Genomic DNA, 18,021 nt, shown 5'->3' on the forward strand with positions numbered 1-18,021 from the left:
ACTCGCATACAATAACAATCCCAGGTACTTGACCTTAACCCTACGGACACAACAAGCCAGTGCACACAACCACAACCTTAAATACCAGCCAATTTACACGTAAAACACACAACCACACACCCAACATAGCTGACATTACCAGACAAAAAACAACCCATGCACTGGGCCTCGCCATTACGGATACAACAAGCCAGTGCACGCAATCAACCCAACACGCACAGACGGCAGTTTCTCCTGGTTATGGACCTATCCTATTCCTCTACCCTCACTAGCCAACCCATCCTCTTTCTTGTAGAGCCACATGACCGCCTGGAGACTGCCCCTGAGTGGTAGAAGTGCACAGTATAAGTCAACATAACATAACGATCACCAAGGCATCGCAAAGACAAAATCCAGGCTAAGAAAGAATGTGTGTTTCCCCAAAATCGACAGCAAAATGGACACATTGGCGGCCATATGCATCATGTGTCAAATAGCAGGAAGCTGGAATTCCCCACCACGGATCTGCACACAACACCGAGGAGGCCAACCCTGGAACAAAGTGAGCACCGACTTCTGCTGCCTCCCCAATGGCTGCTGTTTAATTCTCATGTTACCCAGGTATACATAGGTCAACATGGTACACTCTACAGCCGCAGAAGAGGCTCTACCCAATCTGGAGAAAATCACATATGGGTGTCTGCAGGAACTTGAAAATAGACAACAGACTCCCATTTCAAGGGCATGAATTCAGCAAATGTCTCCAACTCCTAGGAATGCATCACAAGAAAATCACCCCACGTTTGCCCCAATCCAACGGCAACTCAGCCCATTTAAGGTGCACCTTGAATACAGTAATCCAAATTTACACTGGGAGACACTCTGACATTGAGCATGAGATGTACCAATTCATGTGCAACTATCACACCACTCCACACTCCTTCAAAAGGTACTCTCCAGCAAGGTTGCGCACTGTCTGTAATATCCACACAGTGTAATGCCACCAGCTCAATGAACACATGAGCCCAATTAGGCACAACAAACAAACGGACATTGAAAAAGGAGACACCATTCAGGTAAAACCAGGCATGCTAAAAGGAAACCTTTTGAGGCACCACTACTGGCAGTCAGCCATAGGCCGGTGACACTAGTGACTGCTAGTAGTGCTGAAGAGGTCAGCAGAAACACGGCACACTTCGTGAAGCACAAAGATAAACTCTGGGAAGAAACAAAACATGAAACAATAGCCCAAGATCAACCTCAAGATACAGCCATATAGGCCTCTCAAGCAGATGACTTTCAAGACTACATGCCAGGCACCCTGCACAGTAATGGTGAACGACACGTAGGAAGAGGATCTGTGATGAGTGAGAAATGAAAGTCAGACACAAAGTTACCATGTGTTTGGCTACAGACTTTTATTAACATAAAACAGGTTGGAAAATGCCTTTATGACCCTGCTCTAAGAGGAATTTTCATACCTGAACCCAAAAACTAATGATCTGTCTGTGTCAGGAAGTCAGAAATCAAAACTGTTCTTGTGTCCAAACGTTATATCCTGACCCTCACACTACAAATCAAAACTATAAGGTGAAAAGGGAAATGTATTTAACCTGGTGATTGCAAAAATAGTTCATAAAGGAAAAATAGAACAGATTTTCAAAACTCTGACCATAATGCATTCTGGTAGATGCAGTCATTGTTTTCTAATACGCAGACTACTGTATGATCCCTAGGCTGCCTTTCAAACTCCAGGGATTATTATTATACTTCCAGGACTGGGTGAAGGGCCACCTGTGCAGACAAGCAATGGAACCCATTCCATGTTGACTTAGGCGAAATGAAATAAGACATTCATTAATGTTAATGTTGTAGATAGTGCAAAAAAGCGAAGTTTGTGCTTACATTAATTGTCAACCATCTTTTTTTTTTTGCAGCCTCTCCTTCTCCTCCAGTTATTTTTGGCCCCGGTAGCAAAGTGGAGATTGGCGACTCTGCAGCATTCACCTGCACCTCAGAGGGCTTCTTGCCAGAATACATTCATGTTACCTGGATGAAGGACGGTGACGTTATCTGGGGCAGTAAAACCACAGAGCTTGTCCGAGAGAGCATGTCTTTCCGGTTGAACAGCACAGTTGAGTTGACGCTCGGCAAAGAAGACTTGAAGTCCAACGTGACCTGCTGGATAACACACGACACATTGGAAAGTCCCCTGACTGCGACAATGAGCCTGGGCGACGTCCTCAGAGGTAAGAACGGCGCTAGAGCAGCCAGGCTTTACTCTCCACCTTGCTCTCCCGGAAGTTGTCTAGAGTGACTGCATATGACCACCAGCAGAAAGCTCTCCCAGCCCTCGATGCATAGATCTACTACTAAAACAAGGTGGATACACTTCCCATCTCAAAACATTACCCTAAAAGCCTGACATTATGAGGAAAGCGCAAAACGCGATCACACCCACCGAAGAGTTCACCCAAAGCACGCATCTCGCCTCCTTTGTGTGCTTTGTAGTAGTGTGGTCAGGCTGTGGCATGAGGGACGAGGTCTGCCCTCCTGGACCCAACCTGTCACATTAAGTGTAGGGGACGCTACCAGCGTGGAGTGGGAAACGGCTGCGGGTCTTAGGTTAACTGGAATACTGATGTCTGCGCCCATAACAGTGAACATACTTAAAACGCTGGTAGAGTCTGCGACCTGGCTACAAAGAAGGGCACATTTAAAAAATAAATGTATATTACTCAATGTGCTATAGTGTAGTGCACTGGTGAGGCATTAAGAGTGTTGTCTGTCTGATGTTAAAAACTAAGATCTGAATTGATCCAATAATTGTGTAATGCATTGTGCTCTTGTTGTAGTACATAGTTTGTGTGCTCACTATAGCTCAACCTAGTCATGTCTTCACCTTTCTTTGGGCATATATTGATCATGTGCAATAACCAAACTGGAAATGGATGCTGTTAAGTTGCCTGCCACCATGGTTCTAAAGAGAGCTCAGTGTGTTAAGCACTTGTTACAGAGATCTGTGTTCATATGCCTGATCACAGTTCCAAATCCTGGCAAGGCCACTAAGCCTTTTCTCTCTCTGAGGTTGATAAACTTGAGTATGTAAACTTTAATTACAATAACACCTACCTTGCCACTAGAACAACATACCCACACCAGAAAAGGCTAGTTCAAATAATTAACACAGCATCGGTCTGATGCAGCTCTAGATTTTGGTGCATTTAAACAAGGTTTGTAAACACTGAGGAGCTCATGTTGTTTGGGGCGTAACGCTAATGGAAGGCGCAAAAGCCTTGAGGCTTTTGCGCCTTGCATTAACGTTACACCTGTAAGCAATCAGGAGTAAGAGACGGACCCAGGGGTGTCTTGGTGGTTGGCAAAGACTTTTATTAACAAAAGTAAAATGGGGTTTGGAGAAAATCCTATCTCTCCCTAACTCCAAGAGGGGGTTCCCTGCCTCAACAAAACTAAATGGTGTCTGTGTTAGAATGTCCAAAGTAAAGTTCTCTGTCGCTTCCCAACATCCCTCTATGGGCTCACAGGCTTCACTCAGCATCTTCGTGTCCTTCGTGGTCTTCAGTTCTCCCAGCGTCTTGCTCCCTTGTCTGACAGGCGCCTCGTCGGCTCTCCGGTTCCTGCAAGGCCTCAGACTTCACTCAACAGCTTTGTCCGCTCACGCCATTCCGGCGGCAAACCTCCCGCTTCAGAGCTTCTTCTGACAGCGCCTCCAGGAGCTTCTTCGTTCCACGATGCAGCTTGCTTTCATCAGATCTTCCGACTGGCGCCGGGTGTAGTGAGACTCCTCTTTCACAAAACTTGATGCTTTTGAATGTCCCAGCTCCAATCGAATTCTCCCAACAACTAGAGCGTGTTTCTTGCTTCTCAGCCTCAGCAATCTTCATCGCTCTAGTCCTCTTCCTCTTCTCAGCATTGTCAAACATTTTCAAATAGGGATATGAAAGAACTTTGCTATTAGTCATGACTGGATGTTCTTGTCTAACATTACAATATGCCATGGAGGATTGGGGAGTTACATGGGCGTTGTCAGGCTCCAAAGGGAAAGGGGGATACCATGTTCCACCTAGCGAGTCCACTTCACTCCCATAAGGGTTGTCTTCCCTCATGTGGTCCTCCCTCAGATAGTCGCCCCAGGGTCAGGATCAGGTAGCTTCTGGCCTTCCCTGGCCACATGAGGAGAGACTTTCCCTGGGGAAACATCACTAGATTCTTCACCCCACCATGTTCAAGCATATGTATGGTAGTGAGGAGGGGCAGAACGCAATGTGTGTTTCCACCACCTCCTTCCTCTCTGCCAAACAAATGCTTCAGCATTTGCGCCAGCATGAATTTTCATGCCAGCGCAAATGCTGCAGATCCCTATGAGGTCCGCCTGCTTTATACACCATTCACCATGCTTGCATGGTAAGCAGTGTACCCAGTTGAAGTGAAATCTTCCCTGACATGAAAGTATGTCGGTTTGGGTTACATTGCATTGGTGAGTGCCGCCTGTCATGCGAGCATGGCAAGCAGCACTCACAAACAAAAGTAAATGCTGCCTGGCATGCCAGGCAGTGTTTACTCACCTTGCACTGCAGAGTGCAAATGTGAAGTGCAAATGGTGGCATACACTCTTGTACGCCAGCTTTTGCTCTTTACATTTGCACCCCACAGTGCAAATGACAACAAGTTGGCGATGGGGAGCTGCTTATGTTACAGTGTAAACGTAATGACTTGCCGCTGCCAAATTACGATTTCTTATACAATGAGCTCCTGGGTAGCCATCCCAATGAATATCATAATGCGTTTGTCAGAAGAGGTGATTAAATAGTTAAATTAGACATCATGTTATAGCTGAAGCTCAAACCTTTGAGAATAACCATGCACTTGTGTCACTAGACGCTTTGAAAGCGTTCGACACAGTAGGGTGGCAATGGATGATTGTTGCACTTAATCAATTTGGCCTAGGTGACATACTTTTACAATGGATCAGGCTGCTGGACACTTCGCCGACTGCTGGAGTCAGGGCGGGCAGGACGATTTTGGGAGCATGAAAAATTCAGCGGGGGACAAAACAGGGATGCCCGCTCTCTTTACTGTTGTTCGCTTTGGCGAGAGAGCATTGGCCAATCTGCTTAGGAACAATACGATGATTCGGGCGTAATGATAAGACGGGAAAGTCACCTAATCTCGTTATACGCCGACAATCAGCCTCATTGCGAGTTAGGCAGTAACTGAGTTACTGCCAATTATACCACTGCGCCAAATTATGAGGTTGGGTTTTTGAGTGGAGGATTTACCTCCAGGAAAACCCTGGAGGTAAATCTTTCCACTCAATGCTGATAAATCCGCAGAATTGGCGGAATTAGGCAACGGTAATTCTGCCAAGGTATTTCTGCAAAAAAAGCCCCATTGGGTCTAATGGACTAAAATAAATGGGGAATTACACTGCCACCACCACTTGTAATCAGGTGCAAATTCCGTCTGACTAAGTGGCGGTAACAGTCATCCTTAGGGCAGTTATTTGGCAGATTTACTGCCAAATTTCTGCCTAACTCGTAATGATGCCGAATGTCTTGCTTTGTTTGAACACCCCAGAGATGTCTCTTACATATTAGAGATATTTGAGAACTTTAGGAAACTCTCTGGACTGCATATTCCATCTTTTCTCCACATCGCAACAATAGCAACCACTGCCCAAATTTAGCTGAACGAAAAATACATTGGTGCCCAGACACCACCTGATATTAAGATATTAATATGTACCATACTTCGCAGGACAGTCACAGCAGCAGCACACACAGAGCACCAGTGGCCTTGGATGGCTCACTGGAGCTCTGGAACAAACATCCACCTTCATTAATGGGGAAGGTGACGATAATCAAGTCTAATCCTATGTGACGATAATCAAGTCTAATCCTATGTGACGATAATCAAGTCTAATCCTACCACGGTTCCTTTATTACTTCGCCAATATCCCCTATCTCATTCCACAGAAATTCTTCATCGATTTAGACACCAAACCTATAAAGTTGCAATGGGCCCCCAATAGACACAGGATTGCACTGCAAACACTTTGCAGACCGACAACAGAGGGGGGTGGGTGGCCTGCGAGTAACGAATTTTGAGAAATTGTACATGGCCTCACACCTAGAATATGTAGCCATGTGGCTCTCAGATGTCGGTACTTCAGAGGCAGGACTTTTGAGAGGCTCGGCTGCACCACACACAATGAAGGAGGCTCCGTGGATGGGAATTCGGAATAGGGAGACCGCTTTTCTGGTTAGAACGGCATTCAAGTATGGAATCGAACTTGCACCAGAGAGGGCTTTGGGTGTCCTCTACTCACCAGACATCCCTTTGGGAACAATCTTTTCCCGTAAATACTGCAACACATACGGTTGTGTTGGGAAACAAGGGTGTTGTGTCTTGGGGAGATATATTTGCCATTTGATGAATTGATAAAACACTTGTGGCATTCAAGCAGGACAGTTTTAACCTACATGACTTTAGTTAAAAGTGCTAAACAAACATGGAATGACCTGCCAGCGGAACCTCACCAGGATAACATTCTAAACGCGCTTTATGGGTGTAGCAAGGGGGAGGAGGATTACTGCGACGCAGTAATAGATAGGGTGTCCCAAACGGAGCTCAGAACCAGGGCAGGGAGCATGGGAGGAGGGCTTGGGTTGCGTCTTTGAAGACGCAGAATGGAAATCGATCTTCGCCTATCCCAAAACAGTGTCCAGGAACTAGCCTTTAAAACGAATACAATTTAAGGTTCTGCCCAGAGTTTCTTTAACCCCTACGACAATAGCGCAAAGGTTCCCTGACTCTGCCCACTGTTGCCTTAAGTGTCAGCTCCCAAAGACGGACTGGATTCATCTCCCAAATCTGTAATCGCCTATTGAACCTTGACTTGGGTCATGCTCCGCCTACACCCGGAGCGTTCTCGTTAGGTGCCCAATCCAAGAGATCCCAAGGGATGGGATCTGGCAGGATCCTTAATCTGTCTTTGGCTCTGGTGGTTAGGCAAATCACCATGGCATGGAAATTGCAGCAAGACCGAATTCCCTGACATGGCTTAAAAATGTAGAGAGGTGGGGAGGAGAAGAGCTCAATATATTGCAACACATGCACTGGGAAACATACCAGAATAGGCAAGAGATTCGGATGCAGTGGGAAACAGTACTGTTAAAACTCAACCATACACCAAATGAAAAACCATCCTGAAAAGTAAGACTTCTCTTCCCGATTCTTACCCCACATGGGAAACACAAAAGCAAGACGTATTATGCGCATGTCAGGGGGATACAGGGTAATCAGTGTAGCTGCACTCCATTATAGCATGGGAAAAAACTCGCTCATTTGTGGAAAAGAGGGGAACTGTGTGCATGGGGAAAGGGAAGAGTGGGCTGAAGGGGTCTGTGGGGAGAAGGCGACACTCCCCATCTGGAATAATGTGTATATTGGAAGTGATTGTGCCTTGATATGAATAGCTGATAGTTGTGTACAGTAATAATAATTGTATATTTATATAGCACTTTTATCTAAAGCACTTGACATATTTGCACACATTAATATTATTATTACCCAAACAAAATTGTTACTCACATTATCAACCTCGGATGGATGAAAGGCTGAGTCGACCTTGCGGGGATTTGAACCTGCGACCTGCAGATCAAACACAGATCACAGGAACGAGCACTTAACCCACTGAGCCATTTTACCAGCATCTTACAGTAATATCAATGATACCATGTAGCCAATATACCTCGTGTAACAAGATGGTAACAGGATGGCTGTTGATTTACTGTTAATTGTAACATCCAATCAAGATTTTTTTTTTTAAAAGAACTCAACTTAGAAAGAGAGGAGCCAAAGAGGCCTGGCCAATATCCGGCTTTGACAACTGACGATACTGTGATGCTGGACAGATCATTTTATCTCAGCATATGTACTGTGCTGTCTACAGTGGAAGTTTTCTTTCTCACATTCTGATATCATTGTTTAGCCCATTGCCTGCTCTTTCTTTTCATGTAAGTCATTTGACAGGAAAGAAAGGAGAGAGTCAACCAAATGTCACAGGCCTCTAACAAGCTTATTTTAAGGTATGCTTAATTGGCACAAAGAAAGTTTGCTTTTTTTCTACAATTGGAAAGGTTTTTCTTCACATCATGACTAACAATCTGCAACTCTGCATCACACAATGACTGCTGACGTGTCTGCTTTCAATACTGTGAAACTGGCAGCTCCGGATGTGAGAAACACCTATAATGAGAAATAAGATCTATTTTTGGTAAGGAAATGGGACCATAAAATATTCATAATTACTGGGAATATTTTCCATCATATCATCCGGACTAGACACTATAAGGCTGCAAACTGGTAATTTCGTAAATCATGGAAGAGCTTCCCTAGATCTTATAAAGTCCAACCCTAAAATGGTCTGGACCTGGTGCCCTAAAGTCACAATTTGCAAAGTTTATACTTCACTGGTAGGTTTTGTGAAGATTGAGGATGCCAGTTTTGATTTATAAGATTCAAAGTTGGATGAAAGTTAACTCAATCAATCCCAGTCTGTGGGATAGTCCTAGGAAGGTATCCTTGACCGGACAACCACCAACCAAAGAAGGAAAAGAATGGTTTAGGGACAGGACTTTATGCCCATGTAAACCTATGGAGGACAGGAGGGACAGAAACAGGTATGGAAACCTACCCTCTGACTCTTTTTTTAACCAAAGACTAGTGTTTATGTCCCCAATGGATTTTAGAACACCACCTTCTGCACTTGGTCCAGGCAAGGAAGGCCAGCGTGTTGCTGGTGTAGAGGTTACTTTTGGTGTGGGGATTTAGTTTCGGTTGGTTGCGTTACGTCGGAATCAGTCCCAGAAAGCTTTCAATGGAATACCAAAACAAGGAAAGAAGAAGATTTCTGTGGGGCAGACCACCTGTGGCATTGAAGGAGTGTTACAACAGGAGTCATCACGGTCAGGCGGTGACAGGCAACATTCAATCAACGAACAAAGGAGCAGGCCTAGCACAGCTTCCGTCAATGCAAGATGGCTGAAAATGCAGGAGCAGGCGTCTTGTTACACAAGTTGAAAATCCTCCAAGTTTAAAACATCCACTCAGAAAGGTGGCTGCTGCTGCGACATAGCCCAGGAGAGAGCTGTTCAGTCCACTGGTTGGTCGAGGGACACTTCCAAAGGCACAGATGCTTGAGCCAGGGTCCAGACTGGTTATCTTAGGTCCAGGGATTGAAACACCCACATGGGTCTTCTCGAGGTCAGACAGAGCAGAGCAGGGCTTCACCGACACTGGAGATGGTGCTGGTCTGCTGCAGGAGTCGTCCTGGTAGTCAGCGGGTTGCACTTGTTCATAGAAGTCTTGGCTACAGCAATGATCTGTCAAATGGCTGCAGGAGCCTCCTTTTTTTTAATCCAAGATTCAATCTGGGGGCTTGCCCATGCCCACCAATGGCAAGGATCTACACCATTCAAACACACAGTGGATATCCAATCATGGATGACTGCTGGTCACATGTGCCCAGAAACAGACATTCCGGCCCCAGGCTGTCCAAGTGACTCCTCTGGTCACACCCACAAACTACCTCTTAGCCTGCAAAAGCCACAGTTTTCCCCAGGAAAGAGTATTCCATATGAGGCATTCCCTGACCTGAGAAGGCAGCAAAAAGGCCAAATAACAATATGGCCAAAGAACCAGCGAAAAACCTTGTGGCACGGCCATCTTGGGGTGCTTGCCACCTTTGAGTAGCTATTCGCAGTAAATGATACATTTTACCCATGCGCTTTTGAAAACTGTAAAAATATCACTACTGCCACCAGCTTGTCTAGGGCACATTGTATCCTTATAACATTTTAAATAAGGGCTTATTGGTTACTTTTACAAAGTATCCTAACTGCACTTCACTGTAAGGTGATGTGTGCAATTATAACACTACAAGAATTCAGAAAGAGAGACAGTCTCTCAGTACTGATAGTCTTCGGGACTAATCAGTTTCCCCATAAGAATGAGCAAAGGGGCAAGTGAAGTATCGCAGAATGCTTTACTTCCAAAAAGTCAGGACTGGGTTCAAAACAAGCAAAAAGAAAGCGTGCCCCATAAAAGTCTATGGGAGGAAAGCAGCAAAAAATATCTTTCCTAATGGTACTTGACTGTCTAATTGGAATTAATGCAGTGTTCTATGTCTCTAATTGTAGCCCTAGACCACTCACACTCCTGAGTCTAAGCATTGCCACACTACCTACCTTGACTGGGGTTGGCTAGCCTTTAGTGTCTTTCCTGTCCACCATAGTATGTTGGCCTCCCAAAATCCACCCCTAAGGTTGATTGGGAAATCCATATCAACAGCATTATCAGTAACATTTGCAGGGCCACCAACACTGTTCCTTGCACCAAATTCAACCTTACTAGACTCAGGTAAGGCACCTTTTGTAGATTTCTGGTGTTCTAAAATGTTCTGCATTAGATAAACCTTTTTCACTACACGTATTTTTCACAAAATCAACTTTGTATAGAGAGATGGTTTTAATAGTGTGCGATTCCATATTTGTATCAACAACAGTACTTTACAGGCCTATGCTTTTTAAAGTTGGGAGTTCTGCATAACAAGCACTATAGGATCACTCCAGTCAGCTTTCACTGAGTACCACCTTAAACTCACCGCTGAGCAGAAATTGTTCAGATGGATTTTCAGAATCGCCACTGTGCACAGATTTAGAGAGGCTACCCTATTCTGATGAGCGGGGACAGGCACTGATGTCTAGCCAAACTCTGGGTAGTGTGACTGAACAGTAACTTTTAGACTTGGGAGGGCATGAGAGTGAGGAATTGCACCCCCAGAACAGGTAGGCAGGGGCATCGATGAGTCACTCCAAGAAAGTACCGCGCACACACAGAAAAGTCTCCCATAGACCCGTAGGACAGGACCTTCACTCCGTCAACGAAGCAAGTAATCAGCCTTGACTCACGGTTAATTATCACACTCCCATCGCGTTGAAAGATGGCCGTATCCCTCTGAAGGTGCGGCCACCCACCTGCACATATCTGCAATCATCCGCTATTTGAAGACATATCGCACAACACCTTTTCCACTAGAATGCAGCTAAGTCCCACGATAAAAACGTGTTCTAGCTGGACACAAAATCACTCTCCTTGATTTGCATCCTCCCCCGACAGCCTTCACAGCCCCCATCCACAAGCCAGTCAGCGCTACATGGGTCGCTAGCAGGGACTTAGCCACCCCTACCTATCTTCAAACTGGCTAAAATGCACACGCGCATTTTAAAGTCCTCTGACCAATCTCGCATACCTCAGACTTTGGTCCTTCAAGGGCATTCACCTACAGTGCATTGAGGTCATACCAATGGGAAAAGGCACTTTACAAATGCCATATTACATTACATTACAAGCAGGTCAATTTACTACAAATGTTCTTTTAATTGGTGTTTTTTAATCTTTAAAATACAGTAGACAACCCACATGAGATATTTTAGGTTCACATCACATAATATTCTGATGCTTGTAGTGCTTCCATTTATGATGGAGAAAATAAAGCTCCAATCATTGTCCCTTTGCACAGATTTGTAGAAAAAACTGGTCATGTTGGTGTATGATGCGATTTGTGCACTTTCGAAGTCTAGGCTACAAAACAAAGTATTATTTTCAGTTCCTGAAAGTCAAACGGTTTGGGTATGTTTTACCGAATTTATTTTAATCGCAGCAAACTAACCAAAAATCAATTTTCCCGGGAGCTAATTTAAACGCCCAAGCGTTATCTTTTTGTCCCTCACCTCCAATTTTAAGGAAGCGGGGGACACCCCTGCACCCCCAAAATTGCAAAATATCAAACAAAGTGAACGGGGGACACCCCCACAAACCCCACTCTCCATGGTTGGTATTTTGCAATACATGCGACCAAATTGCCCCAAAGGCCAAATCACCCATGCAAAATTCAACCAAATTGGTCAATAGGTCAATTGTTTTAGGTCAAATAGGCGAATACCAAACATTCTCAAATAATTCCACCTCCTGGTTGACAACAATTAGGAAACAGTGCGGTCAAGTGCCAAAATCGCACTCTGGGCCCAAAGTGTGTGATCCTGGGTCACCCATTAAGTCTCATAGTGGCTGACCTATCAAAATTTGCAATCCCTAATATTGCAAATGGTCAGCCCTCTTCAAAAACTCCACACTCACAGTTTAAATGGCTATAGCGTAGTGGCCATTGGTATAATGCACATCACAATTTGTTTTGTGGCACACTCACAGAAATATGATTAAAACAACGTGGCCTCTTCTGACCTCAGTCTATGTTCAGACACAGGAATCTCTCTGGCACCTTGGGATCTGCATCCTCCTTCTATGCTTTGGTATGTGTACATTACTCGTTGCTTCCAGTCTTCCTCCTTCATCCATGCCTCCGTAGTTGTACACTCTACTGGGATGCTAATATGAGATCTATACCTATGCTGGGGTATGTGTACCTTTGCAGCCTGCATGCCCTGCTTGTGGCTGTTAACGTTAGAAAGTGCCCTGTGCCTATGCTAGAACACACATGCCCTCATTGTGGGCAACTAAAGTGTATAATTCTCTTGCCACCATGGGTGACAGGGCTAAGAGGACATGGAGGGAGTACCCACACTTATTGTAATCACTACCAATCGGACCATGAAGATGTAAAATACAGTAGCCAAGACACACCAGCAGCTAGCACAGTGCCTGAGCAAGACTTCCCCGCTTTATAAATCATGAACCTCTCCAGAGGCTGCAACATCCTACCTGAAGTGAATCACACATGTGCACTCTCACAACAGCCCTTACTCATACTAATTGTATTGCTTTGATAGAAACACCTTACTTGTGGTAGACACCCTTTATCTAATCAAAGATGCATACCCGCCTACTTTCATTCTATACCATTCTGAACATACATATTGCATATTCAGTAATCTGGAGTCACAACAATTGATTTATATATGCGTGCATTGTACAATGACGTAGTTAATTCTGTTGTGTGTGTCATCGTCTACGGCTCGAGCACATCCAGCTCCAGCATGATGTGTTTCTTCCCTTGGTGGTGTTAACGGAATTCCTCAAGAGGGCTGAGGGGCACTATAGTAACATGACCTCACTCTACTTCCTTTCAGACTTCCACATCATAGTTTCTTATTAACTACTAGCTGGGGTACCCAGTGTTTTGCCCGTGTGCTCACCGAGTGGTATCTCAGGTGCCCTGGAGGATGTTGCTCTTGTCCACTTGTCACCAAGTCTTGCTTCAGTTTGCTCTGGTATCTCATTTGCCATGGAGAAAGTTGCTCTTGTCCTGTGGTCGGCAAGTCATGCTGCTGTTTGTTGTTGTGTTTCAGAATCTCTTGCTATTGATTTTTGCTTTGCATCAGATGGATTTTTCCAAGTGATGTTTGTTTTTTGTAAGTCATGTTTCAGTCACTCAATGGCTTCAGCTAATTTCAGAAAATGTCCAAGAAAAATTCTTCTCGTGTATGAATTTAAGTAAACTGTAACCTTGCCATATCCCAAATTTGGAGTGGCGTGCTAAAAAAACAAGTTACATGTTTTTGTTTTAATTCCCCTTAAAAATGCTTTAATAAACACATTCGAACTGTATACAGTAGTAATAGATTTCAAAGGAGTAACCAACATATCAAACATTTAGCTTCAGACACTTTTCCAAATTGTGCCTCCTTCTAGTACCTACTGTAGTGAATCGGGGTGAGCATCAGTAAATTAGGGTGTCTACGGAATGAATTTTTTGCATCCAAACAGACTACAATATTGCCCCAGACAAATGAGGGATCCATGCAAAATTTGGTAGCAGTGGGTTCAACCGTGTGGATTTGTATAGCCAGAGAAGGAATACATTACTCACCTTAAACGTATTTCTGTTGCTTGTATCTGCTTAGATTCACATGCTATGCATAGGCCGACATCTAGTGGAAGCTGCAGAGTATTACCGTTGTTTTTCGAAACTCGAAAATGAGCATCGAAATAGGGCGTGCCAGTAATACTATCCCTATTGTAACGTCCCCTGTACCCATGATCCCTCACGCGTGTAGGTCCCTCAAATTGTTTTTTTCCGCCATCGTGAGCGGTCGCAAAAATATAAGCGGAGTCAATTTTTGGCGTACGCTGTTGAACTTTAATAATTAAGTTATTATTTCTTCCTGTCCTTTGCCGACGCTGTGACTTGACGCGGTGAAGACTGAAGAAGAATACGAAGCTGACCGTCGGACGGAGACTTTGACGGCGCCACCCGACCTTGGAAGGCCCTTTCGACCTCGTCCTTACAGTAGGGAGAGTGGGGGGTGGTCATAAACATGTATATTCACACCCTTTCCCATAGTCGCCCAGCAGCCTACCAATATTACGGAGTGTACTCCCTTTAAGTTCTGCCCCTCCTGCAATAGGAAGTTCACATGGGTCGACAAGCATAGGGTCTGTAACCTCTGCTTGAATAGAGACCACAACGAGGTTCATTGTGGGGTTTGTAAGCTACTCCGACCTAAAACCCTCAAAGACAGGTGAACTAAACGTTGGGCCCATCACGCCATGCAGGCCGAGGCCTCCATTGACGTCAAGGGGGCATCCAGCAACGGCAGTGACGCTGTCCCTTCGGACGGCGAGGGCGACGGGGAACCTGCACGTTCCCCAGTGCCAGCCCCCGACCCTAGCAGACAGGCTGACACGCCCTACAGCGATGCAAGTGAAGTCGCATGCTGAGAGTCGACGGCGAAGGGCAAATTTTCCAATCAGAAGTCCTCTCGGTGCCCTGAGCGGCCGCCGCACGACAAGCCCATCAAGACAAAGGACGCCCGACTCAAAACTCCCCCGCCCGGCCCCGCGACGGCTAAAGAAGCAGCGCAAGCCATCCCCGCGGTCGAAGTTCAGCCTACATCCGGGGACAAACCCAGGGAGTCCTCCGAAGCCCCCTCTTCGACCCCTAGCTCCAAGAAATCGTTTTCTAAGAGCAAGGACGTTAAAGAAAGACATAGGTCCAGTTCCTCTAGGGAGAGGGACTCACTTAGGAAGGATAAGGCCAGAGAGCAACCCTCTAGCCAACATAAGAGTATACCCCTACAGGACACTATATTAGAGCCTGATCATGCACATCAGCCTGACACTATCAGTCTTGATGAAGAATAAGGACATACCCCCACACCTGTCTGCTCATACCCGGGGGTTCTACCCAGTTCAGCCAAATGGACAGCACAAGATATTGACAGAGTCATGAGTCGCATGACCTGCTTAGTAAACGTCTTCGAAGAACATCCACATATCCGGGACAACCTGGCCTCCACGCCTCCCACTACACAGGTGTCTGGTTCCAATACAACACTTACAGCCTCTCAGTCCCTATCTCTATTAAAAGAGATCTCCTCCCCCAATAGAATTGGCTGCTGAACCAGCACACAAAACTCCTCGCCTCTCCTACGACCTTTATGACCAGCATGCAGAGGAGGATGAATACTTGGACGAGGGTGACCCCTGTTATGACGACATCGAGGGTTACGACGCCGGGGGTGAAAACGATCCAAACCAAGATGACACAGAGACTGTGGATTTTGCGATTGACTCTCCAGACCCGCAAGACCCTCCCTTACCAGACTCCCTAGTGGAAAACCAGCCCCTATTCAACGATATCCTCATAAGGGCTGCAGAACATTTCGGAATCGAAATGCAGGAGGTCCAACAGGACAAGGATTTTGCAGAAAATATGTTGGTCGATAAAAAACCTGCAACCTAATTTATCCCCCTGCTAAAGTCAGTCCAAAGAAGGATTCAGCCTTCCCTAGAACTGCCAAACGATACCAGGGTGGTGAACCCTAGGATTGAGAAACTTTTCAAACCAGCACCCTCTGACGGGGCCAACTTCGACCTGACTCTCTGGTTGTTACCACCACCCGCAAGAGAGCTGATACCCCCTTGGCCTCCTCTGAAGCCCCTCCAGACAAGGAGAGCAAAACATTATATGCCATGGGTAGAAAGATAGCGTCCACTGCAGCATACCAGGCGCGGATAGCAAATTATTCCACCTTGCTATCCAGCTATGACTGCGCAAAGTGAAATGAGGTAAAGGCCCTGGCAGAATCAGCGCCAGAACCACTAACGGCAAAACTCTCCCTTCTGGCTGCCAAAGGCAGAGCTACAGCAGGCGCCCTCCTGAAAAATAACGTTGACGCAGCTGACAACGCTGGACGTGTTATTCCAGAAGCCACCATATTAAAACGCCACGGTCCTGTCCCAAACAAAAGAATAATCCAAGCCAAATTTGGTAGATGTGGGTTCAACGGTGTGGATTTGTATAGCTGGACAAACATTCACACATATAAAGATAACTATCTGTATATGGTATATCATACCCCGATCTCTCATACATGCCAATTGGATTACCCATTGAATTGGGGAGAGGCAGGTTCAGTCCTGGTTTTAACTTTGCATTCTGGGACTTGTAGTCTGGGAATTATAAAGGGGAAATCCAGGACTAAAAGTCACAGAATGCAAAGTTAAAACCAGGACTTGACTAGCATCTCCTGAATAGAATGGATAATGGATGCACTCTCTCTCTCACTTTGTGTCTCTGTCGCCTCTCGCTCTCTTTCTATTGCATGGTCCAGAATGCTCTCTCTGTTTCATATCACTCTGTTAGTGGCCTGGTTACGCTCGCTCGCCTACCTCACTGTCAGTGCACTCTATTTCTCTCTCTTACTATGTGTCAGTATAGACAGCCTCTCCCTCTCTCTACCTCTTACTCTCTGTGTTCTTGCAGGCCCTGTTCTCTATGTGTCAGAACAGTCTATCACACACATACTCTATTCTTATCAGTATAGATTGGTTTTCCCTCTCGCTACCCTGTGTGTGTCCTCTCTCTCTCCTTATCTCTTCCTCTCCCCCACCCCATCTCGCCGAAGGCCCCCTGGCTTATGGGGGAAGGTGTGTAGCGGAGTGGGGGAGCGGGGCTGGTGCTGTCTAGAGAGCCTTGCTGTGCCTGATTACACATCTGTGGTGTGGGATGCGAGGTAAGGAGTCCCACTAACTTTTGGAAAGGATGTGCTGAGAGGGAGCAGGGGCTGTATATGTAGGATGACCAGCTTTTCCAAAACAAACACTGGGACAGGCCACCAACATAAAGGTAGGACTGCATATTAAGTGTGGCTGTCAACTCAAATTTGGACTTCACATGGAGGCGGGGGTGGCGGGGTGAGGATGAGCATAGGATTATTACGGGAGATGTTCAGGCAGAGATCCACGTGCAGCAATAATCTGCATTGACAGTTCTCATCCAGGTTCCATATGGGGAGGGGTGGTTGCCATAGGCCCACTGCACCTCATCATACCCTTTGCCCTAACACACTGCTTGCTCCCCGTTTGCTAGAGCCAACCCAAATGTTGCTGGCAGCAGCACAGCCTGAGAAAGAACACAGATATCTTGCATGGGGAGAGGGGGCAGCTGTGTTTTTACTGTTAAAAGTAGAATGAGAGCAGCAGTTTCAGGGGCATCCCCCAAAATAGGGACCAGGTTGGGATGTGGAGACATTGATTGTCATTGCGTGTGTCCTGCAGGAATGTTGCCATCACACGGATGTGCATTATACGTACAGAGGGAGGTGAGAGGGATGTGGGCTCTGGGGAATGGCGCGTGGCTCTGGCAGACCTTGTAAGGAAAGAGAGGACCAGGCTGCAGGATCAACAACTGCATTTGCTAGTTTTCATTTTTTTATTTATAAGTGTCTGCGCATACTGTAAGAAATATGCAGATTCAGCGGCGCTACCAACCAATCAGTAGCCAGTACACAAAATTCAACATTGCCTTGGTGCTCAAAGATGTAACAGAACATTGTTTTTAATCTTTTAAACCCTTTTCCAAGAAGGAAATTCATTTTCAGAGACAAAAATGGCGTGGGTTCTCAGCAAAAGAAGATAGCTACAAAGGAAATCATTTAATAACACTAACATTGCACAATGGTGCTTTTTCAACATGGTATAATGTTAATGTCTAAT

General features: G+C 45.6%; 1 protein-coding gene across 1 annotated transcript in view; it reads left to right on the forward strand.

Annotated features, from left to right (window-relative positions):
• The window catches only part of LOC138579899 (tyrosine-protein phosphatase non-receptor type substrate 1-like), a 266,436-nt gene that overhangs the window by 121,784 nt on the left and 126,631 nt on the right, over positions 1–18,021 (forward strand). Inside the window, exon 3 of the mRNA XM_069650124.1 lies at positions 1,917–2,228. Within this exon, the coding sequence (XP_069506225.1) occupies positions 1,917–2,228 (312 nt within the window). The remainder of the gene's footprint in view (positions 1–1,916; positions 2,229–18,021) is intronic.

Source organism: Ambystoma mexicanum, chromosome 3p (genome assembly GCF_040938575.1).
Source record: "Ambystoma mexicanum isolate Mex_15411 chromosome 3p, UKY_AmexF1_1, whole genome shotgun sequence".
In the NCBI taxonomy this organism is placed as follows: Eukaryota; Metazoa; Chordata; class Amphibia; order Caudata; family Ambystomatidae; genus Ambystoma; species Ambystoma mexicanum.